A 25,983-nucleotide genomic window follows, 5' to 3' on the forward strand; every position below is an offset into this window, starting at 1 on the left:
CCTCAAGAAACAAAATGTTACCAGGGAGGAAGAAAACCATACGTCTTCTCTGGTTGAACTAAACACACATGGAGATGATGGTGCTTAACTCGGGAAGCTGTTTTTGCCAAGTCGGTAGGCTGCCTGTACCAACTTAACTTAATCCTGATGGTTCCGATAAGGCAGTACAAGCATGATTTTACTCACCGCATTGATCGCTATTGATCCTTTATTTGTCTGAATCCATTGTCGGACAACATCATTCATTATTTTAAATGTTATTTGCACTTCAAAGATACTTTTTTCCCTTTACTTAATTGGAGACACAAGCATAATTGCATTGTGGACACAAAGTTTAATGAAAGAATCGACATTGAATAGACAGTGTGCCTGCCACCTGGTTCTGTGTTCTTTATGTTCTAGATGTCTGCTTTGGCTGTGGCTTTGTTCTTACTCTGAAGTGATAAGCTTGCAGATGAGCTGGGGTTGTGACCTGACACTGGACGACCTGTCGAACTGTTGGTCAGTCAAAAAGGACTAAAAAGACCAGACTTCCCGAGTCCCTCAGAGGACAGAGTCGAGCATGTAAGCATGTAATATGTACTGCGTGCAATCTCTGATTAAAGTCTCATAAGTTAGATCACATTTGCAGCGGAACATATTTATTTTGTCTAAGTAAACTTCCCCAGAGTTATGTTTTCCAGTCACAATACCATATTGAATTTATGCATTGAAGAAATCAACATGACATGAGTCTATTGAGGTTATAAAAATGTCAGCATTAATATCAGCAGCAGTCCATATTAATGTTGCATTTGTCACCTTTAAAATGTCCTGTGAGTTGTTTTGGGGAGATGTAATGGAGGTGTCAGTCAGTGGTTGCAGTCACTGATGGGGTTGGGATTGCCACGTGCGCCATGAGACGGCCTTTCGGGTTGGAAATGGCCTGTTGTTTTTTGTGTGTGTGTATGTCCATGCCTAAATACTTGATAAAGTCAGAGCCTTGCATCTCAGTTTTGGATCTCAGAGAGTGGCAGCTCTACCCCGTGTGATCGGCCTTTTGGGATTTCAATGAAATCACGTCTGCTGTCGTCGACTTGTCACTGTTTCTCTGTTTAGATTATGTTATCATTTAAAATGATTTAGTTACAGCAGTAAATTTTGAACGCAACAGGCTGCCTACGGTGGCTGTGCGTTGACGCATTATGACTCCATTACATCTTATGACTTTTCGGAACTGTGGTAGTCCACCACATTAGAATGTTTCACACCTTAATGATGAACCAAATCTATTTTTCCCCCTCTTCTCACAATTACATAGCTGCAATGTTGAGCTATTTGCAGCACTGCTGTAATCCATCAAGTTTTTCCCTATCCACCAGACTGCTAGACCTCCTTCAGTCACCTGCAGCAGTGCATGTTTTCTTTACTGCATACATGCACACCCCTCTAATGCTGTATCTGTCAATCTATGCATCCATCATTTAAACCACTTATCCTGTGAGGGTTGCGGTGGGAGTTGGAGCCAATCTCATCTGACATTAATGGAGAGGCAGGGTACAGCCTGCACATGTCGACAGCCCATCACAGAACATAAATGCACAAGCATTTATACTGATGTTAACACCTACAGTCAGTTCCGTCTCCACTTAACCAAGTCCCGGTCTGGAAGCAGCAGACAAAACTGATGGGTCACATGGGGAGAACATGCAAAGTAGACCCATTAGAAAACATCCACTGCAAGATGGTTCTAATTTTTTAAAAAACAGTTAAACCCTCACTGCCAGATCGTTTAATGTAAAACAGTTATTTTTTAATCATCATATTGTCTACTAAGGGTCATACTATATCTAAATATGTGGATTAATTATTAGTTATTTTATTCTGTGAGAATCTCATTCATATTTTGGTCCATTTTGTATTTGATTATATATAATGCCATGAGTCACACCTAAACATGATGGCACTAAATCAGCAGTAGTGCTGCAACTAACGATTCTTTTTTTTATGATTGATTAATCTGTCAATTATTTTCTCTATTAATCAAGTAATAGTTTGGTCCATGTTTCTCAAACCTTTTCAAATGTTTTGTCCACAAACCAAAGTTATTATGTTTTAATGTTTTTTTGTTATATGGAGCAAAGAAACCAGAAAATATTCACATTTTAAGAAGCTGAAAAATCAGATAACTTTTTTTATTAATTAAAAAACACTCAAACCGATTAATTGATTATGAAAGTAGTTGACGATCAATTTAATTACCGATTAATTTGAGTAATTGTTTCAGCCCTAATCAGCAGAACTTTAAAGCTGTTCTGTACAGTTCAGAGGCTGCAGGTAAAATTAGCTTTCCTGCCAAACGTTCAGTGTAAAGGCCACATTATACTTCTCCGACTGCGTATGCGTTATCCGTCTGCGTCACCACGGAGACGCCTCGAGCATTTATACTTCTGCGTCGTGGTGACGGACACTCGCTGCAATTTCCCGCCCGATCAGTAGGGGTCGCTGCGCAAGGTTGTTGTGCTTCTGGCTACAGTGAGCAATGGCGTCCGAGAAAGAAAGAGAGAGAAAGACTGTTGTTGTTGAAACAGTGGCCGTTTCTCACTTTTCTGTGTGACGGAACGCAGTTTAAAGATAACTTGAGGCGAGAAATTGGCCATTTAGAGTCTAAACATGTGCTGTGTGTGTTAAGATATGACGTATTTATAGTTTGGCAGCGGCGTTATCGGCGGGGATCAGCTCCACCTCTGTCAGGACGCCCGGAGCGCACTGAGAGCCGGCACATAGCAGCTTAGCTCGGCCTGTCCTGAGGACCAATCGCAGCTCTTGCCGTCTCCGTAGTCCCTTGACGGAGTGACGGACACTTAAAAAATATTCCGTGCACCCGGAGACGACGCAGAGGCTCTTCGACAGGTTCTGCGTCGACGCAGAGGACTCTGCGTAGCTACGCAGAGCACTTTACGCAGAAGTATAAATTGGGCTTAATGCATGTGAAACCACAAGCTCAACCTTGTGGGCTGCTGTATGACCAGTTGTGATACTGAAAGTAAACAAATAGACAAGGGTTAGCAAACATAGCAATAGAAACATGTATACTATACATTCTTTCTCAGGTGCAAATAGTTTGGAAGTCATAGTGTGTCATCATGCCTGGCCTGAATACATGTATTAAATGAATCAGTTCATGAAGTTGGTTAAGGTGTTCATAAAAATATAAAACTGCTTTGCAATCAAGGGGAGGGCAGAGTGCTTGTTGATTTTAACTCTGTCGGGAGTTAAGGCCAAAGGACTGGTCTCTGGCTGACGACACTAACCACCACACTCGTCAAAGACATTCAGTGGCTCATACTGGAAGTGAAGTGCCTTCATCTGCCCAGCAATTTACCACAGAACTTTTTTGAGGTGTGGATGATGCGAAGTATGGCAAGTTACCTTGGCTAACATCAAAAACCTTTTTTCTTCTGCTAAATTGGAGCTAAGTGTTTTTGCCGTCCTTTGCTGGATCTGCTCGTTTGTCAGTTTGTCTGTGGAACATTGCTCGCCATGCAAGAGTGCCTGTGTCTGGTTTTGAAGACTGTCTCCAGTTGGAACTTTTTGGACGTGAGTGACCTCATGAGACCCTGTTTGTCCTTTGTATCGCAGATCTTCCGGACTTTCTTAATTGCTGTGAGACATTTCAGGGGCCGTGTGGCCGTCTCATCGCTGATAGGGGATTGTCTCCATTAGCAGAACACATTTGCCGTGATAAGAAATAGCACGACATACAATAGGCCCAAGTCAGTTATTGTTTCATGTGTCTGTTATGCTCTGAGGTGCAGCAGATACCACCTGATGAAAGTCAAGTGCCAAATTCTATGCTTGTCAGCAATGGAGTAAACTTGCTGAGTCAATCGCTGAGTTTATTTAAATATTTTAAGGTAATTCCACACTCATTAGCATTCGCATCACAAGGGGTAGAGAATAATTAGCTACTTTTCGCTGTGCCAAAGGCTAATCTGTGCGGATTCTTCCAGTTTATTACCCGATGTTGTGTATTATCATATTGATGAAAGAAACATTTAACCCTGTGATTTGTTCCTGTGGCTTGACAGCAGTTGCAAGCGTTTGCAAAAGCCGACGTCAGAAATGTGGCATCGTCGTTGTTTTCAAGGTTATTTTAAATCATCCGCACCCCGGTATTGATGAGTCCTCGAGAAAGTGTTCGGTGAGGCTCCTGTTCGCCCTGCAGCTCATGAGATGTGTGTATACGAAGTGCATACAGGTTTGCTTTGCAGAGCCAGTGGAGATTCTTGTGTATTAGCGCAAATAGCAGTGCGCGAACGCTCTCTGTAAAAAGATTTGCCGTAATAAGCCACATTCTGCCCTCATTCCCTTTTGTATTGGGAAGATGATTTTCAATTAAAGGCATAACTTGGCTCTGCAAAGACGATGGAAGCAGAGCTATCGGTCTGAGTTAGATTGCACCCTAAGGCTTGTGTAGGAGCTGGGCACAAGGCAGAAAGTTCTGCCAGGAAGTATTACTGCAGTTGGCATCTAGATTTGGTGTGTATGCTGTAGATCTGCACCTGCTCGCCCCTCCATTTTACTTCCCTCTTCATGCATTAAACCTGCCACTTCCTCTGCCTCACATGATTATAGCTTTACATTGTTCTGTGTCTACATTTACCTTTCTTATAAGAGGTATTGTTAATCTTCCTGCAGTCATAAAGCACGCTCATATTTCCTCTTCGCTGACTGGAAAGCCAGAAGGCCCCGTCCATTGTGATACAGTAATATCTCAACAAGTGGCATTTCCTGCTCAGTTCCAGTCAAAGGGAGGAGAAATCTGGTTGTGTTAGAGAGACGGGGAAAGAGAGAGACCTCGGGCTTTGCTCTTTCACAGTTCAGCTGCTGTTGTATTAATTTCAGGTTAATTGCAGCAGCATTATCTCCACTTTCTAGCTGGAGATAAAGCTATAAAACTGTTGTATATAATTGGTTTAAGAGGGTTAGTTTGTTGCCGTTTCACAATCCAAGGTTCACTGTCTGCATTTGTCACAAAGAAAGGACCATCAGGCTGAATGCTTAAATCTTAGAAAACCTTATTAGAGAGGGACTTTAAATTAATTATGTTTCAAGCTCTTTCTCCATATGAACACTACAAAGATGCTGGCTTTTATATGTGACAGAATGTACTGTCATAAATCAGTCAATCTCCAGCTCCACTGTTTTAATAACACCTTTAGACACTTTAATTTCTTTTAGAGTAGAAATCAATTAAGGCAAACTGGAGTTATTGTAATTTCTCAAAACCTTGAGTATCCCAGCATTATTATTAGGTGTTGCTAATAGGTTTAGTTTTGCCAACTATTGTCTTACAAGGGCCCCAGAGTGTTGTTGTGAATTGAGTGTTTATCCAAACATTTATCCCCTGCTAATGGGCTTTGCTCATACTCACATTAAGATGAGGGATTGGCAGCCTTGACACACTTACCACCACCAAGAACACCACACTTACTCCTTCACGTGTAAGTGTCTTTCACACCACAATAGTTTGGAATTATTGCTGAAATGATGACGCTAACAGTTGATAGTAGTTGAAGTATAATTTTGAACATACATCACGTTAAACTGGTTCCAGGTTCTCAAGTTAGAGAGTTTGCAATTTGATCCTTCATTAGGAAATGGGCTTGGAATAAGTCGATGTGAAAAAATGCAAATAAAATATTTTAATTTGTCGTTTATTGTAGACGTAATGGTAGATATTGCAAGAAATTACGGGACCCTGAAATGGAGAATTAATTTTGGTTTATGGACACTTGGTTCTTTTTCAAAGTAATTCACAAAAGTTTTATACCACCATTTAGATAAATATCTAAGGCACTGTATCTTGAAATATCAGAATGCATAGGGAATTCAATTAGATATTTTACCTTGTGCAATTTCTACCCCTTGTATTGCGAGAGAAGCATTTTTATCAGCTGATCCCCCAGTTGTTTATATGCTGCAGTGCTTACTTTGAGCAGTGCAGTGTTCCCAAAATCTCACATGCTGTTAGAGGTAATTTCACATCACTATTCTGATACAAATGTTCTCAAGATAGTTGGAGAAGTGCCTTTGCAAACATAAATTGTATTGCACCATTTACCTCCCTGTATAGTTGTGTGTGTGTGTGTGTTTTTGCTATATGATTTCTTTGGTGTGTGCAGCACCAGTCTCTGAGTTAACATTTTTGCAGAGAGTTAAGTCACTCTCCACAGACAGTGCAAAAGTGCAACACAAATGCTGGGTCCTCCCGCTTCTTGCCCAAGGCCCATGTTCTTCCCGTTATCCTAACAGCACTTGGCAGATCCCTGAAGAATACCTGTCAACTCTGCAGCAGAGCTCACTGCAGCCAGCCCCGTCTCAGCACCAGCCGGGCTCGTCAAGAAAACACAGTCAACACCTGCAGCAGCAGCAGCTCACTCGGCTCACATTTGTCCCATACAAATGACTACAGCAGGATGATTTTGTGCAGTCATGGTTTAGTTATGTCCTCCAAGGCATCATAGGATCTAAAGGCTTTAAAATAAATAAATAAATGCATACATTTGTTCCACATAAAATGCATAAGTACACATATGTATGTTTGCGTAAATGATGGTGTGGATGTCCTTCTTTCCTCTCTGGAAAGTAGTGTCCTGTATGATCTTACATCTTGAAATGGATGAGGACCAGATGTATGTTTTCTGAGAACATCAGCCTGGGCTTGTAATTCACAGTTGCTTATGTCGTACTAGGGTATGTTGACATCTTTGTTTTAGTTAAATAATCAAAGTATTGATTCAGGGGTCTCAAACTGGCGGCCTGGTGCCCATTAATAGATTATTAATCATTTACTAAATTAATCGGCAACTATTTTGATAATCGATTAATAGGTTTGAGGCTTTTTTTGTGATTAAAACAAGTTTTCTGAATGTTTTAGCTTCTTAAATGTGAATATTTTCTTCATTTTTTTGCTCCATATGACAAAGAAATCATGAAAACTCAAACATTTTTTGTTTTTGAACAAAACATTATAGTACATCGTCATTTTCAAGTTTGACAAACATTGATCACATTGATTGCAGCACTAAATGAGTTGTTTCTGTATGTTTACACTGACAGTAAAACAGTTATCCTTACTTTTTATTATCCTTTAGTATATAAGGCAGGTTGATTCAGTTGAATCAGTCAGTATTTCTGTTGGATAAATATTCTTTAGCAGAACTTTGTGAACATTTAGAATTAGTTTTTATAGGAACTTGACCACCATTTGTTAATAATTGTTGTTATCATGCTCAGTGCCTCATATACTGTACATAAAAAGGCACATACTGTGTGTTGGCAATGACTAAGACTTGTTAATGAGTGACAGAAGTTCCGCACTGAAGCTTTAATATGGGCAGTTTCAATATTTATAACTCTGGTTATTTCCCATAGCTGAATTTGCATAACCAAGGTCAGTGGAACATGATTCTAAATTTTGATTCTAGCCACTTACACATTGACTCATTTGCCATATCAGTTGGTCTTGCAGTCCTGTCATTCAGGCCTGGACCCAGTTGCTGTAGAAATGTGATATTTCAGCGAGAATTGGCCTTTGAAGTCATCTGTCTGTTTTGAGACTGCAGGGTTTTTCTGTCTAATTGCTCTTGGAAAAGCCCGAAACTGGCTGAGGTTTGCCTCACGCTCCACTCTGTCGTTTCCTCCTGGTGAATCCTCTCGTGTGGGTTAGAGTCTATATGGAGACTTCATCTAAAACATTACAAGTCTCAGTCTCTCTCCATTGAGAGGAAAGCGAGGGGGGTTGATTTCTGCACACTTCTCCTTCCTTCATTTTCTCCCACACTCCACCACTATCAGCTTTCTCATCTGAGCGTAATGATATGTTACACTCACTTTGAATTAGTGCAGGTCATTAGTGAGCGCAAAGTGTAGAATTACAATCAGTCCAGTGTTTCGATGATGCCACTTTTAATTGTGCAGAGGGCGTAGACGTGCACCGGCTAAGTGGATCGGTCTTTAATCTGATTCCTCACTCGTTTCGTCTGATGATAATGTTCTCTGGAGTTTGTGCAACCTTATGCAAGAGGTTATGTATGATAATGAGCTTGCAGCAAATAATGCCACCGTTCATCCCTTCAACCAGAAATCATTTGCATGATGCCACACTCTGGGGAGAATGGACCACCTCCTCATCATCCTCTTCCTCTCCTTCCTCTGATGGAGTTTGTCTGCCTCGCTGGGTCTTTATTGACAGCAGTTCACTCTTGGGTATGGAAATACAGGTTTTATGAGAACTGTCAGTCAACCCCCCCCCCAATTTGTGTGACAAGAATCACTTTGGTTGCTGGGTGACATTCACTGCACCATCATCTCCTCACATGTCAAGGTTGCACTTGATGGTTGTCATTTATTCAGCATCTCCATGAGTTGGCGTTTGTGTTCTTTGTGTAATTGCCACTCTTGGCACTCGGTGACAATCTCCCTGGTCCTCAGATCTCCAATTTATTTGTTGTGAGACTTTGTTATTATTGGCAGCGATCACTGGGTCAGCTTTTTTATTTTTTTTTTTATTTTACTGATGAAATGTGAAGCTTTATGTCTCTTTCAGAGCTGTTTGTTCGGGCTGCTCCCTCACAGCACCTGCCATTTAGTTAAAATGCAGAATCAGCTGGGACTTTTGACCCAGTTCCAAGAAAACACACAGTTGCAGTGGTTGATGGCTTTATAGGCTTTTCCTGGGTTCCTTTAATGATAGTTTAATTGAGTGCACCCTGCTGCACAGTGACTAGGCAGCTCTCTAATGGCTGCACACAGATTAATCCCACCTCCCTTTTGATTGTTTTGTTGCTTTCTCCCCGTGTATGTAACTTTTTCTATCTCAGCGTGATACGAGTGAATTCATTGCCTGGATTCTTTGTTCAATTGTCAGCTCACTGCTGTGTTCTGGTGGATTCCCTGGGCTTGTTTTTGGATTGTTCTTGGGGATCAGAAAATGCTTTGTGGACACACACATGTTTATGTACACACACTTTGATTCCTAAACTGCTCTGTGTTGAATGGCTGGAATTGACTGCTTGGGGGTATTTCAGCCTTTGTGCTTGGCCTTCATTTAACCAAGTGTCCAGGCTCACTCATGCTATTCAAGCCAAATATGGCACAGTGTCAGTTTGAGGAAGAGCAGTCTCTAACCCTTGTGTTTGGTTTTGTGGAGTCATTATTTTTGAGATCTTTTCATTTGATGTTGCCTTTACCCTGTGACAAAATTGTCCAATATGTTCTGTGGCTTTACTGCTAATTGGTTTCCTCTGTCTGCATTCAGACGAGCCTTTGTCTTGTTTGTGATGTGGCACAAGTCAATTAATAGTTCTTTATGGGTTTTGTTCTGCACGGTCAGTTTATTAAATGCAATTTTAAGAATATGTAGTGTAACAAATGCTAGTTTTTAAGGATGAACGGATTCGTCAGCCCTCTCTGACAATATCGACCAGAGGTTTTGATGGGCTTATGAGTTGTTGTTTTTTTGTTTTTTTTTCATCAATTTCAGTACAATTGAATTAATCACACACAGACAACATCAGCAAGTCTATGGTCTATTGCCATATTTTCAAACATTTTATTGAACCACATAAGATAAGATAAAAATTCCATTGTTATAGCATTAAAAACAGTTAAGACGGACAGCGAAATTAGACGACACAAAAACAAGCAAGCGATTAAAGAAAGTTAAACAGGAAAAAAAAAACTAAACTCTATTTACATTATATACATAAAAAGTTATGGACATTATATACAGTGAAATATGTATAGAAATATTGCATTTGCAGGTAGATGCATAAATTAATGTTTACAGACTCTGTGAGAATATAAATACTTATGAATAATTATGACTATTGCACAGAGGTGGAAAGTAACTAAATACATTTACTCAAGTTACTGTATTGAATACTTTTTTGTGTATTTTGTATTTTTTAAGTACAATTTAAAATCAGGATTTTGTATTTTACTTGAGTACGTATTGACTCAAGTATTGTACTTAGTTACTTTATAAATCCTATCCGTTACTGAGTAAAAATAAAAATTCAGCACAATGAAGACCTACAGGGGGAAAATATACACCAGAACTAGACGAATGATGATGTGATTAGCACCAGCACTGCATATTACGTCACTTTTGGCGCGCGCCCTCTTTGTTGATGCGCGAAAAGTGACGTAATATCCTGTGTTGCGCCAGGTGCGTGAGCTCCAAAATAGTTTTTGGATTTCTGACCCCTTGTCATATTTCTACTACCCTCACACCCCACGCAAAGTAACTAAGTAACTTTTTACTTCTACTTGAGTACATTTTCAGATGACTACTTTTACTTCTACTTGAGTAATATTTCATCAAAGTATTGGTACTTTTACTTGAGTACAATATTTTAGTAATTTTTCCACCTCTGCTATTGCACAGGATAAAGCACTGGTGTACAGGCAGTAGCCACAGATGATGGCGGTAGTAGAGGTGGAGTAGTGCAAGTGGAGGTTGTTACAGTGCTACATTTAGGAATTGTAAAGTCTGACAGTAGTCGGGATGAATGACATGCAGCTCGTCATTGCTTTGGCTTTGCCTAAAATGGTAGTTAAAACCTCAAAGCAGAATTATTTATAATTTCCTTTTAAGTAAGTTGCTTTCACTGATAATGTGATACAGGGAAAGCCATGCCGTAATCTACTGTGTGGGTGGAGAATACATAAACGTTTCATCACGCTGGCAAAAGCGACAAAAACAAAAGTGTTCCAGATAATTGTCCACCATTACAACTTGAAAGCTAAACGGTAACAAGAACGCATCGCTGAGTGCCACCTGATATGTTAATGGCATACAATCAGTTCCTTATATGGCAGGCAATTCCGGGAGACGGTGGTCAGCTTATTGGATGCACCATCAGGATGCTGCAAAGGTGCGAGCGCCTGCAGCGGAGGCCTTCTTTAATTAAGCTGTCAGTCACCTTTGGAAACCTCGGCTGAAGTGTCCCTGCATGCGTTCCCTCAGCAGGACCTGCATACATAAGCATCTCCTCACAGGTGTCCACTCAACACAAACACCTCTGTCTGTTTGTCCACAGCCACTTGTCATGCTGCCAGTGTCTCAGTTATATAAACTGTATGTGTGTGTGTGTGTGTTTTTGAGTATTTGTTAGTGTTCTTGCAGCTATTCACAAAGACAGGTGTTGGTCATGACTGGTTTGACAGCAACACAGTGTTCACCCTTCACTGAATAAGAGAACATGTGTCACTGGTGGGTACAACATGATCTTGCCATGGTGATGTGGCTCTGCCAAAGCTGTGGAATGCTGTGCGTGTCAGACGATAATTACGGTTTTTAAATTTAGTCGAGGTGATTTTATTTTTTGCTCCTGTTCCTCTGTTCTGTACGGTTTGTCAGTAGAATATATCAAATTCAAAAATTTGGTGGAAATTAAGTCCAATGAGAGATTTTTTTTTTTTTTTACCTTTTTTTTGTTTTTCAGATGTGAACATTTGTACTGTAGATGGAAACACAACAATTTTATTTTGCTTTTAAATGACTGTCTGTAGACTAGAAAAAAACTTGATTTTGTTGTGCTGGCTCGAAAAACAAACAAACATGTCATGTTGTGTGTTTCTTTTTCCTGTTTTTGTCTCCGTCCTAAAATTCTCACCAAATATCTTTTCCCACTACTATTATTGCTGCTTTGGCTTTCTCCATCAATTTTGGCTCCTTTGCAGTGGGTGGTACAAATGTGTTGATATTACAGCATCAGTGGTGCCTGGCCCAACCATTACTGTGTCAGACAGTGTGGGTGGACATCCTGTGGATGTGTGATGCCTCTACTACACATTGCACTGGCACACAATTAGCGCCACAAGGGAGTGAAATGCTATATTGCCTTTTTCCCTCCTCCAGTAATATCTCCTCCTCTTATATTGTCCTTTGTCATCTCTCTACAGCAATCTATAACTATGACGCCCAGGGAGAGGAGGAGCTGTCGCTGCAGATTGGCGACACAGTGCACATACTTGAGACATATGAAGGTGAGAAGACCAGAGTCAAACACTATTTTACTCAGTCATCAGTAGTTAGTGTATTGTTTTGTCGTTCCTGGACACATGTTCAGTAAGATGATATACTGTGTAGGGAACACTGATGATTGTGCTTTAATGCTATGATTCCAGGCATCAGCAATCCTACACTCCTTCGTTTTCCTGCTAGTTTTCATATTGCAGGATGATTTATATGCGATTATTTTCAAGTTTTATCTTATTTCTCGTTGTAAATTGAATAATAAAACCTGTAAGGCAGGTTTTATGGAGTTTTTGTTCCCCTTATGTATGCATGATACAACAAACAGCTGACAGTTAACTCTATTTTTGTTCTTCATTAGACTGGTACAGAGGGCATAGGCTGAGGAGAAAATCCAAAAAGGTGAGTGGCTAATCAACAGTTTCACACTTAAAACTCCATGACTGAGTGTTTACGACTTATAGCTCCAGTTTTTTTTTAGCTCTTCAACTTCTGCCCCAGTTATACCATTGTGTTTTTGTTGTTATCTCTTCCTCTTCCAGGGCATATTTCCTGCTTGCTATATCCACCTAAAAGAGGCTACTGTCGAGGGCAACGGGTTAGTACTTCTGAACTTCCACTTTTGAATGATGCAATTTTACATAAATATGGCCACCGGCAGCAGTTAGTAGATGAGTGTAGTCTATGTGCAGGTAGATTAAAAGTTCAATTTCAATACATGAAGGTTCCATCATCACAAACCCGCAGCAATTTAATAATTATGCACTCAAAGTTCATCAACTCTGTCTGTATAATCAAGAGAATGGCTCCACTGAAAAAGCACAGTTATTTAAAGTCATGAATAAATATGTAATTGGTTACAGCTATCTTCATTAATTAACTTACTCACTATCCTAGAGCACAGACGGCTTCGGTCTGTTGAGTTTTTGGGTACATGTGTGGCTAGGTATGTGACAGCATCCGGTTTCAAGGGATCTAATTCCCGTAAAGTCATTCAGTGCCTAAGGTATGAAATGTTTTTAATGACTCATCAAAAGTGTTGATCCCTCCCTTTTGTGAGCAGTCAGCTTGCTGTTGGTTGATGATGGTGAATGAAAAGTTGTAATCACAATAACATGATACTGTGATACCTTGCAGCCAAGCAGAAAGTCGGGAACGTTTTCCACTTTATGTTAATTATTTATCATCTATATATGAGTCTTAATCAGTGTTTTTTTTAGCCTGATTTCCAGCTATTGAGGCAGGCCACATGTTCATGCTCTGTCCAGATAGCAAATAATAATAATAACAAAAACAAAACTCTTTAGCGGTAAAGTGAATGTAGACGGCCTCCAAGGTTGTTTTCAGTTTGAGGGTCTGCAGTTGATGTGATGTGACGTTTGTGTTTGTTGTTCAGCGAGTCACTGTCTTCTTTAATTTCCCCTACACAACAAAAATATAGAAATATGTACAAAGATATGACTTCACAGACCTTTATCTGACGGATTCAAATTGATCTTGATTAACTTGGAAAGCAAGCAATATGTTTAATAACCGTGTATGGGTCTAAAGGTCTCAGACTTTCACACCTGTCTGTGTGTGATGAATTAACTTTGAGCCTGACGACCTCGGAGGTTTTCCCTCTCTTCTCTTCTCTTCTCTCCTCACATGTCTGTGATCATTTTCTCACTGTGAAGAAGAGAAGGGCATGAATGAGACACAGTTAACCCAGATCAAATGTGTTCACTATTAATGCAGGCAAAAGGAGACAGTCATTCCCACTGAGCTGCCCCTGGTTCAGGAGGTTACCACCACACTGCGGGAATGGGCCACAATATGGAGGGACCTGTATGTGGTATGTCAGCCTATGTTTCTGTATATGTTGACATGCATGTGAAATGAAAAAGTAGCTACTAAATTGTTTATCTTTAGAAAATCTTGCATTTGGCTCAAACAGATTCCACTGTTCTGTATTGTTGTAATGACATGCCTGACAATCCGAAGATGTTCTCCCATGTCTTAATTGTACAAATATTCACCTCTGCTTCCACCTCCAGAGGGACAAGCGGGAGATGTTCAACTCTGTCCGTGACATGATTTACGACCTCATCGAATGGCGTTCCCAAATCCTGTCCGGCACCCTCCCGCAGGACGAGCTAACGGAGCTCAAACAGAGAGTCACCTCCAAGATAGACTACGGCAACAAGTGAGCATTTCGTCTTTAGAAGCCTTTATTATTTTCCTTCCCTCAGAATACAGCTCCTATCCCTTTATCCTCATATCTCTCTGGATAAACGGCTCTTGTTGGAATAGGTCAGCAGTGTCAGTCAATAGAGTATGACAGGTCATCACTTAGCTTGAGGAAAACTGGAGGGAAACTGTATTCCATCATGAAATGACAGCTCTTGCTGTGTTCGCAGTGAGCTTAGAAAATAGTTTGAAATTGAGAATTGCGAAGCTGTCATGGAACTTTAAACCTTTGGCCAGGTAGAGAAATGACTTTTGCCACTGCAGAAGCATAAAGTGACAATAGCTTGGCAGCAAGCTATTGTCTGTTCCATAGAAGAAATGAGAAGGGCAAAATGTGCGGGGGGCTTTGAAAGAAAACGGACCTCAGAGAGGCGTTTGGTAAAACCACTCGTTCACAGTGTTTACCTGTGCAGGTTCTACTTTTCGACGACTCTTCCTCTGTTTTTGCACAAGGTACCTGGATCTTGATCTCGTAGTCAGAGACAAAGATGGAAACATACTGGACCCAGAGCTCGCCAGCACCATCAGCCTGTTCAGAGCCCACGAGGCAGCCTCCAAACAAATCGAGGACCGGATCCAAGAGGAAAAGGTAAATCATTTTTACAATTCTTGAATAAGGACAGTTTGAACTCTGTGTATGCAATAACTGTTTAAATTAAAGTTTCCTCTATATCCTCAGCATTTCTTTTACGTAAGTCCGTGTCAGATGTTTGGCCTACAGCAGTGGTCTCAAACTTGCGGCCCGAGGGCCACATGTGGCCCCCAAATCAACTTATGAGATTTCTTAATGACTTTATTAAATTTGCGTCATAAATACATTTATATTGTGAACTTTTTATCGTTCCACATCAAACTTTTATTGTGAAATTAAAAATATGTTTATATATTTATTTATATACTTTTATATTTATATATATATAATGAAAAAAATAAAATAATATTCACTTCACCGGCCCTCTTGTGACCAAACGAGACACTCAGTGGCCCTCAGGTCATTTGAGTTTGAGACCCCTGGCCTACAACTTTCCTCCAGACTGATATATCTCAACATTTGAATAGATCTCTGTGAAACACCCTTTAAAGGAGTTTCTCAAACTTTTACTATGGGTAGTCCCACTTTTCAAAGCAAACTATCATGACCTAGTTCACAATATAAATGTGTCAAAAGCAAATGTGTGTGTGATAAAAATGATTCAGACTATTTTACTGACATTCCCCTCACATGTAATGTTATTTTTAATAGATAAACTAGATGCCTCCAAGAGATTTGTTTGGTCAATTAATCATAACTTAATTTTATTTAAAACATATAGGATTTCTTATGATAAAAGTCTACAAAGACTCAGGACTCTGATTGTAGGGCATTGATTTCGAGAGATGACTGCATTAGTTTTTACAAGTAACTGAATTTAATTTAAATCTCGAGACATTATTAGGTAATTTGTTAAGGATTTAATACCAAAACATGCAGGACTGTGTCTGTACTTTGTGTTCCATTGTTATTCTTTAATTTATAATCCCACTGCCTGCAAAACTGAGATTGAAGTGTGTTTAAAGTAGTTACATATCCTACCAAAAGGATGTTGTCCTATTTTAGTAGACGAAGAACATTTCAAGGTAATACAACAACATTCCTCACTAGTTCACTCTGGAATGGAATCCTAGCGCTCTGCACAGCCTTAGTGTCGTAGTGAAAGTGCAGCCCCACCTGGTTCACACACAGAAAAAAAAAATGCTTTGCTGCTTTTTCCGAAACCTGACATCTCTGCCAGATTCCTCCTCTGTTTCACTTGGCGTGTCAGTGGCATCCCTCACCTGGATGTCAGCTGGCATTGTGTACAAGTGCCAAATGCAAAACGCCCCGCAGTTACATGGACTTATCTTACATGACCTTTTCATCCAGAGGTCTTTATTGCATATGCATGGGCAAAACGAGAGCTACGAGGTCAACGTGATAAATATTAACGATGTTGTCCCAGCATGTTTTTGAAGGGCATGCTGGGAATCTCACTGTCCATGTTTACAGTAGGAATAATTCCCAATGAATCCCACTGCCTTGTTAAATCTAGCTCTTTAACTTGATAAAGATATGCATACAGTATCTCTTTCTGCATGCACTGGTGTTATTGATGAGCTCATTTTCCAAGCCGCATAGGCCCGCATGTGACAGAAACCAACAGAAGAATGCTCAATATTGAACATGACACCTCCATTTCTCTCTGACAGTCTCAGAAGCAGAATATTGATCTGACCAGGCAAGCAAAGTTTGCTTCCACGCCAGCGTTTGCCCTCTTCGTGACTCTCAAGAATGTGGTGTGCAAGATTGGCGAGGATGCAGAGGTTCTCATGTCCCTCTATGACCCAGTGGAGTCCAAATTTATCAGGTAAAACCAACAATGTTCAAAGAAATGTCCACTCGATGTCTGCTAGCTCACACAATTGAAATATTTTTCATATCAAAGGCTTACACTCACAGTGAAATATGAAGTCTTATTCAGTGACTGTTTTACATTACATTTTACGTTACACAGCTTTAATTCCCTTACATGTAAAGATGACTCCTAATTCTTTTCTCTCTTCTCTCTCTCTCACAGTGAAAACTACTTGGTGAAATGGTCGAGTTCAGGTCTGGTGAAAGACATAGACCAGCTTCACAACCTGCGTGCTGTCTTCACAGTGAGTGTTTTTGCGTGTCTGCCTGAGTGTGCATGTGAGCCTGTGGTAGTGCACTGTTTTTTCGTTCATGTTTTGAGGCATGTGGGAGCCTGTTTGCAGAGCCTGTATTTGTTAAACTCAGAAGAGAGAGCGTGGCTCGCTGCATGTATTTACCAAGGCGGTCACCTCTATCTAATGGAAATCCAAGGGCAGAAAGGTCAGCGTGCGCCCCCTAGAAGCACTTTGCTAGTTTTGGAAAGGTATTGCCCACAGGAAATGAATCACAGGACATAACCACAGATGCTGCTGTAGCAGTTTGTATTGAAAAAAATGCCCCAACACAAACGCATCTACAGCCAAAAATGTGCAATTAATTGGTCTGTAGCTGAGCTACGCTGTTGCCCAACAAGATGGGATTTTGATCATCTCAAATTATACACTCTGATTGTAATAGTTATTGATTTCTTCATTAAAAATGTAAGCTCTAAATCTAAGGCAATCACATTAGCAACAACTCTCTCTTTTTCCTCTCCTTAGGACTTGGGCAGCGAAGACCTTAAAAGAGAGAAGATAAGCTTTGTGTGTCAGATTGTCCGAGTAGGCCGCATGGAGCTACGAGATAATAACACAAAGAAGCTGACGTCAGGATTAAGACGACCTTTTGGAGTAGCAGGTAAAGTAGATTGAACTGATGCTGTTTTACTATGATAATCATTACACATGACATTTATACATTTAAATATCATGTGTATACACCTTGAGAACACCTTCCCTGTTTTTTGTTCAAAAGTCAGTATTGTGCCAGAACCTTTGCTTGGCTCGAAAGTTTAAATACATGCAGGAAAAAAATAGAAAGAACTCATTCACTTTTCAAGTAACCAGACATAAATCAAACTAATTAGATTGCAGTGTTGACCACTGTTGTCCAACAGAGAAAATTGCACCCTTTTGTAGTGTCACGATTCCCAGTGCCACTTGAAGAGAAGGTAAATGACAGCCTGATTAATGAGTCCATGTCTTGAGACATGCGGGTGATTGCTGCTGTACACAGCATGATGTTAGATCCTGATTTTTTTTTTTTATATGATCCATTTGAGACAAAAATGTCTGGAGGCAGAGTGGTTTTGGTAGATACCGTTTACAGATATTTCCTTAATGCCTTAGCGAGGTGCATGGCCAACATTTGTGTTCATTTATTTATGTTCTTAAATGTCCCATATTATGCCATTATCAACTTTTTAATCATTTAAATTTTGGGTCTCTGGAGGCCCTATCAGTTGCCAAAGTGTGAAAAAAGATGACTCACTCATGTTTTTGTGGTCCTCCTCAGTCTAAGTACAGGAGATAAAACACACGATGTTGACTTCCACACTCCTTGGGATGGCACAATGCGCTAAACTCCTGGAATTGTTGTCTTGCGGAGCTCCGCTTTGTCCGTAAAACACAGCACAGAGTCCTACACAAACTTCCAGCCTCAGAGGATTTATCTGTCCAGTGGATACATGTTAAATATGATGGCAATGTGCCTGCTAGAGCCTGCAAATGATCACTTTTCCAAATGCTAACTGCTCCCAGTAGCCTCTGTGGCTGATGTCATTTCCTGTCCCTTATAGATACTACTAAACCGAGCACTGTGAACAGGGCTGTTTTAGCAGAGTGGTTGAACTGCTGTGATGCTTCATCATTATGGTGTTTTGACCAAAGCATGTCACAGACATGTTCATTAGGACACCAGGGAACTAGTTTAACTTGGAGAAATAGGGTACAATATGAGAAGTAAAGTAGCCATAGTATGTATTTGAGTTTAAATGCTGTTAAACAATATGATTTATATCTACCTGTGCAGGTGTTAATTCCAAAGTTTTTCTTAAGTAGTGCATTCCCACACATTAGGGGCCATCACTGCAAATATTGGCTCTACCTCACTATCACTCCAGTTTAAGCATGCAGAAGTGATGCATTCAAGAATCAGTTTGAACCCCAGCTCCTCGTCTTTGTTTGGCTTTGACCTGTTTGACCTGCACGCTGCTCAGCAAATTGAAGAAACGTTGTCTCAATGAATTGCGTGTTCAGGAGCCGAGGAGTCATTTTAACAGAGCCTGATGTTGTTTACTAGTATAGAATATAGTGTACAATACAATAGCACATTTTTTACTTGTCTTTTGAAATCCTTTTATTCGCAAAATGACAAATGTAAATATGGACACGGAACAGCAATGTGACAACGCAAGAAGAAAAGATGAATGTAGCAAAACAAGACAAAATAAAAGAAGCAAAACCCAGCAGAACGAGTAAAGTTATTAAACTAAGTAAAAAAAAAATGGAAATACTGCTCAAACAAGGGTTTTGGTCTGTGTTCAGTTATGTAACATTTTCAATAACACATTTTCTCTCTCCTTCCACAGTTATTTGTTTATGTTTAAATCTAATTCATGCCTATCTTGATGTAGATTATGAATAACACAATCACTTTTTCCACAGTAAAGTATGATTGCACATTGATTTTGCATATTTCTGCGACTTATAGTTGGACTTGAAATTGGACTTGGGAAAAATCCAGACAAAAACTGCTATTACATAATTGTTTCTGTCATAAAATGTTGATGTGAAGTCAGGTCAGCCGTTTGTTTCACAGACCATCCCTTCCTGTCCACTCCGATATCTTAGATTTCACTTTGTCATTTTCCACCATCTGCCTTAATTGTTTTTGTCTGTCTTTTCAGGTCTTGAGAACATTTTAACCTCCTTCAAACTATTTTGCTTTTTTCGTCCCACAGTAATGGATGTCACCGACATCATTACAGGCAAAATGGACGACGAGGACAAGCAGCACTTCATCCCATTTCAGCCGTAAGTGTTCAGCAGCACCAAATAACTTTCCTGTATAAATAAGGGAATGAAGATAATGTTGGAGAAAAAAGTGATGCTGATACAGCTTTATTCTCTCACTTGCATCCATTATTTTTGAGTATGTACAGTATGTCAGAGAAACAGCAGTTATTTTTTTACGTCTAGTGTCCTTGACACTCGATTAGCAGGGGTTTTAAGACAGTAGCTCTCCCTTATTCCCTACTGACTCAATTAAGGCAATCTCATTAACTGCTGCCATTTTCAGGACAGCATACAGATCTGGAGTAACCTTTTCCTAACGTGATTTCCTGCATAATTGGAAATGGTTCAGATACAGGCAGTTTAGCAGGCAGAACACCACATTTACCTCTTTTTTTGTCTGTGAACATAAATCATGGAAATAAGACTCTTCCAGTGTGAATAGAAGAACAGGATCGTCAAGGGTTTATTTATGTCGGAGTGTGAATATTTACCAGCGAATTTGAACAGATAAAGTTTTGAAATGGCAGTTTCATAGCTCATTAGTTTTTTTCAATACTAGCAGAGGCAGGAAGTGGAGGAGCTATTTATGGAAGGTCTGATGCTGTGCTGTAATTTGTATAGAGTCCTCGCATCCAAACGGAAATGAATATGGCTTTTACAAATGAATGACATAGATCACATTTCTGCTGATGAATGCAACTGAATTGAATTTAGACAACGTAGTTCTGTGATATGGGAAATAATCAATTAGTTGAGACCATGAACCAGGAACATTCTCAGATCTCAGAGCCTCTGGAATGTGGATAGAACAAAACCAGAAGTCTGAAGATGTGACTGTGGGCTCTGGCAGCCTCTGATTAGCTTTCATTGTTGACTGAAAACCCACTGGAACTTCATTGAAAACACTGTAATTCCTGTGTTGTTTGTTATTTATCTCCCACCATGTCACAGTATTTATATTTTTGAGAAAAAAAAGTTCTTGCAAATGTTAGGGAAACGTGTCCTTGTGCCTGTTGACAATGTTTTGTCTTAGACAAAAGCTCTGCTCCTGCCTTATTCTACCACCATGCTCAGACTGGTTGTTATTTGTTGGACACCCAGGAGATCTGAAATCCTATCCACAGAGAACCTTTACACCTTTCTTCATCTTGCTGTCATCACTATCTCCTCCATGCTTTCCTCCTTGTTTACTCGGAGCCCTCTACACCGCAGATGCCATCACCAGCCACCACACACACATCTCTTGCACAGCAGCCTCACTCTTGTAGCCTCTCACATACATCAGCTGCTTAAGCTCACTCTGTTCAGTTTGGTTGTCTCTACACCTGAACAAGCTCTTTTTAGTTTAAAAAAAAAAAAAAAAAAAAGAAACGGAGGGACTGTGTTTGTGTTTGGGATTTGATGCATTTAGGGGCTTTAAGGATTTTAAGTTTAAGATCGACTACTGGCAGGTCAAGCTTCCCACTGCTGCAGTGGCTCTGTAAATGCTGACTGGGCATCATTTTCTAAAAGATATGTCTCTGTGTGTTTCTGTCACTACCCATCCTGCCTTAATGTTAACTGCTAACAAGTGGCTTTGTGTCTGCCTCGGTATTCGCATCACTCTTCCGTGTGTCTCTTTCTTTCTCTCTGTCTCTCTTTCATCCCACTCCCCTCCTTACAACCATCACTCTGTGGCTCTTACCAAACCAAACCACCCCACTCCACCTCTTCTTTTCTCCATTTTCTCCTCTCTTCCGTGGTGTTTGCCTGTTTGTGCATACTGCAGGCTAGCGTTGGATGACGCCATTCGCCACAAGCAGCTGAACATCTCCCGTTTTTCACCCAGGGTGGCAGGCGAGAATGACTTCCTCCAGACAGTCATCAACAAAGTCATCACTGCCAAAGAGGTCAATCACAAAGGCCAAGGTACGACCCAAAGTTCAGACACCGGACACACCGAGAGGAAACTCGCCACACAACTGCCAAACTTTTAACAAAAATATTTGCATTTGGCACCTGTTTAGTGATGAAAATTTCAACCTGGATCATAAAAAAAATGTCTGTTTTCATTTCCATGAGCAGCCTTAGAAACAGAATTAGCATTTTAATAACTTCCAATTTCCATTTCTAGACTGACCAGTCAGGTTTGAGCAGGCTTTGGATACCTGCAGGTTAAGATTTGGAACTTTGAACTCACCTATTGTGTCTGCATTTGCATGCAGCATACCAATGCATACATGCATATACTGCAGATTATCGAAAAATCTGCTAGTTTAAAAACGGTTGTTCCCTTAACTTCAACTCCATCCTTGAATCACATGTCGGTAGTAGGGAGTAGGACTGTTAACAGTGTACACTGGATTAATGGGTTAGTTGGCGTTGCACAATAGCTGTACCTTTGTGAAAGTCCGTACTGCTTAATGTATTTTATCTGGAGGTAAAATGACAATTGAGTTGACATTAAAGGAAGAAAGTGCAAGAAACACTGTACACTGATCACACATATGCAGTCTTTCTAATTTTATATTTTGGCTCCTATCACCTACCTTTGGAGAAATCTTAGTATAATTAAATAAACAAGCTGTTTATTTAGTCGTGTGTACTATTATCCATGTTGAAAAAGATATTTAATTGACATTTGCACAGAAAGCACCCCGGCAGGGTGTTGAGATTGTTCATCTTGCTAATAGGAACATAATTCTTTGTCAAGTGCTCACATTGTAAATCACTGCTCATACTATAAATAGTTGGCCTTGTCACCATGACTACAGGATCTAAGTCAACCAGTTTTTGATTAGGCTGGTGAGGTGTCTGCAGAGATGAAATCTTGGCAGTTTGACACGGGTAGTTAGAAGAACTACATTAGCCGACTTGGATCATCTGTGCTGGGAGGGTGAGAAACAACACGACAGCCTCCATGGCATTGTCATGCCCTATAAAGAAGTACTTGGATAAATGTCAGATCTGATCCATCCCACATCGGGAAGAACAGCGGAACACAGAGAGCAGCTGTTTTTGTTATGCTGCCATATTAAAAGCTCCCAGCTAGTCTAGCGAGAGATGTGTCACTCATACCAATATGGAGCTTGTACAGTGAAAGTAAATGAAACATCAGGGTTCACAAGCACTGCTTGATTTGGTGGCCTTTGGCAGGGTTTATCACAAGATGGCTGAATAATTGGAAGCATTTTTTTTCACTTTCTAGAAGTGTATATCTGGGCTGCTTTCTTTTTGAGTTTGGTTACTGAGCTGATTTCACGCCACACAGCCTGCTGAAATTAGGCGTAAAGCGAGGCTAATGCATAATTGTTACTGGTATTTAATTATTGATGTAGAAGTGCAGACCTTCTGCAGGTTGTTTGATTTAGATATTCAGAGTCCTGGCGCCTTCTGTTTTTTGGTGGCTAATGATTTAAGTTTGAGAATTAATTACAATACTGTACAAACATTCTACTCATTCGAAAGCTGCCTAATGGAAGTACTGTGGAGAATTCGAGACATGAAGTGTCCGTCTGTTAAAGAGAAAGATTGTGGCTCCTGTGATTTTTCTTTTAGGCCGGGTATTAACATGTGGGCAAAATAGATAACATATCAGTGTAAAATAAGATTAGGGTAACTAATTTTGACCTGAACGTTATCGTTTTTTTATTCAACTCCTTTTTGTAAACCACTTTAAATGGGTAAACTTGCAGGTGGGGATGTATTACATGTTCATTTGCATGTAGAGCAGGCACATGAGGTCTCATCGCAAATACTCTCTCAATACACACGTGGAGGTGCATTCAAATTCTATGCGTAAAGTGACATACTTGAAGTGCTCTGCTTGTGTGTGTGAATTATCCAGCACTCATGCTAACGGCAGGTGCTAATGGGGCTTGAGAGTGTCAGCATTTACTGTTCACACCAAGGTGAACTTGCCTTTATGTGCCTCTGTATCAGGTTGAATGGTTTTACATACTGTGTGAGGTCAGTGTTTTTACTATGGTCGTAGAGTGTAACTTTAATCTGAGATGTTGTACTTTACTGACTACATTTAATTTTCAGCCAAGTTTGTAGAAATGTTTTTGTTTCTTTAATCTCATCCCGTTCACAAGGGCAAGCTGTTTTGTGTCTTGCCCTGGAGCTGTAACATGTCATTCAGATAACTGATACTGGAGAAAAGCACATTAAGATTTTCTATTTAGTGTTTTCCCTAAGGTGGTTTGCTCTCACTGTCTAATCATGATGTTATCTTGGTCCCGCCCACTTTGCCCTGAATGCAACACCAGGTCTGTGGGTGACTCTGAAGCTGCTTCCTGGAGACATCCATCAGATAAGGAAGGACTTCCCTCACCTGGTGGATCGATCAACAGCTGTGGCTCGAAAGATGGGCTTCCCTGAGATCATTATGCCAGGTTGAGTGTTTTTTAAAAGCCTCTCCTCAGCTGTCGCTCTCAGAGTGCCCTTTCAAATTTGATTTACTCAACTCTCCAGTCATTCTGGAAGTGATATAAAATCAAGGTCTGTAATTTTTCAAAGTGTGAGGAAGAGAAGAACATATAAAAATTCATTAAGGTTTGATTGAAACGTCAGTTATTCAATAGAGAAGTCAGCCATAAAATCTAGGGTGCCTCTTAAGTCATGCAATGTGTGTGTCCATGTAACTCTATGCTGGTTGATAAGCCATTATATCCTGACTCGTTTATTCCTGTCTCCTAAAGGTGATGTGCGAAACGACATCTACGTGACTCTTGTTCAGGGGGATTTTGACAAGGGAAACAAGACCACACCCAAGAATGTTGAGGTGACCATGTCGGTTTATGACGAGGATGGGAAGAAACTAGAGGTGAGACCAAGGGCTGTTAAAAAAGTAGTGTTTAACTTTATAAAAGTATAGTGGTGTCTGGATCTTGTGTCACCCGGTGACATTCTCGCTCTGTAGATGGAGGCTACAGCAACATTGTGTTTGTAAAATGAGCAGCTGCACGCAGGAGATAAGTACTTCTTTGCTCCTATCTGCCCCTGTATTGTTGCTGTAAACACACAGATGCTCTCTGTCAGGTCTGATAGTATTGCTTGACAAAGGCTGTTTCCAGATAAAGTACGGGACATACAAATAATGTTGACCAAACTCGGGCAGAATAATATAATCAACAACAACAACAATACCCACAAAAGTTATATACTGCAGCATCAACTAACTTACTCTGCTGTTTTTTTTTTTTCCCTGGGTCAGCTCATTCTCAGTATTCAGGACGCAAGTGCTATAGTCAATCGCTCTCTTAGACAGTCTGTGATTTAGCAGGCTTTCTTTAATCTCACACAGCTCAGCGTGCTGCTTAACTGACCAGTGCTGCTATAAAGCAGTGTGATACACAGGCCAGGCTCTATGCCTTTGCCACCTGTCAGAAATGACAGAATGCAGTATTGGCACTCTTTGGCTGATTGACTAGCTTAAAATGTGGTTCACTACTTCAGGAATCAAACTCTATCACTGTCAAGAGTTGGTTACAGACCAGACCAAGTGTGCCAAGACGAGCGATACGGGCCGTGTAGTTTGAAAGTTGTGAAATCCTGCATTACCTGTTCCTGGTACATTTACCGCTTCTGATGAAGTTACAAGGATAATGTTCTCCCACGTCAATTCTCTTGCCATCTCCAAATGTGGTGAATTTATTTGCAGGCCTTGGTGAAGACATCAGTGAATTATATTTTGCTGGTGGCCAGAAAAGAAACATCCAGCTTTGCAGCCCAACTAACATTAATTACACACATTTTACTCCACAAACTAAAAGTAGAAAAAAAACCACTAACGGTTGAACAACATAATTACGATAAACACCGATTTGCAAACTGAAGAGATTGTTTAATGGACTCCAGATTCATAGTGCTGTCTAGATTTTAATCATGTACCAACCCATCAGCATCTAATGTCCTAATAAATTATTCTCCCCCACACAGTTTCAAGCCTGCAACCCCCTTCTGTGTTGTTTAATTACCATCACCCCCTGCTTAACCTCTTCTTTTGCAGAGGGCATTAGTTTATGTGGCACATGAGAGGTTTAGAGATGTTTGACAGGAGGAGTATGTGGGAGGACCTGAGTAGGAGGTGTGCGTATGTGGGAGTGTGTGCGTGGCGAGCTCACATTCGAGTTTTGTTAAAAGAACAGAAATTAATACTGCCGAGTATAAATATTCACTCACTCTCAGTGTTGCTTTTATTTTTAAACAGTTGCATCTCAAAAGTGCAATATTGTGAAAAGGTCAATATTTTTTGT

The 25,983-nt window shown here is 40.2% G+C and overlaps 1 protein-coding gene across 1 annotated transcript in view; it reads left to right on the plus strand.

Annotated features, from left to right (window-relative positions):
• The window catches only part of dock1 (dedicator of cytokinesis 1), a 176,055-nt gene that overhangs the window by 8,818 nt on the left and 141,254 nt on the right, over window positions 1-25,983 (plus strand). The window contains exons 2-14 of the mRNA XM_083904018.1: window positions 11,956-12,039; window positions 12,390-12,430; window positions 12,571-12,626; window positions 13,766-13,862; window positions 14,065-14,213; window positions 14,711-14,846; window positions 16,484-16,641; window positions 16,852-16,933; window positions 17,450-17,585; window positions 19,690-19,762; window positions 21,513-21,652; window positions 23,995-24,120; window positions 24,427-24,551. Coding sequence (XP_083760144.1) covers window positions 11,956-12,039; window positions 12,390-12,430; window positions 12,571-12,626; window positions 13,766-13,862; window positions 14,065-14,213; window positions 14,711-14,846; window positions 16,484-16,641; window positions 16,852-16,933; window positions 17,450-17,585; window positions 19,690-19,762; window positions 21,513-21,652; window positions 23,995-24,120; window positions 24,427-24,551 — 1,403 coding nt within the window. The remainder of the gene's footprint in view (window positions 1-11,955; window positions 12,040-12,389; window positions 12,431-12,570; window positions 12,627-13,765; window positions 13,863-14,064; window positions 14,214-14,710; window positions 14,847-16,483; window positions 16,642-16,851; window positions 16,934-17,449; window positions 17,586-19,689; window positions 19,763-21,512; window positions 21,653-23,994; window positions 24,121-24,426; window positions 24,552-25,983) is intronic.

The sequence above is a fragment of the Microchirus variegatus genome (assembly GCF_963457635.1).
Source record: "Microchirus variegatus genome assembly, chromosome: 17".
Lineage (NCBI taxonomy): Eukaryota > Metazoa > Chordata > Actinopteri > Pleuronectiformes > Soleidae > Microchirus > Microchirus variegatus.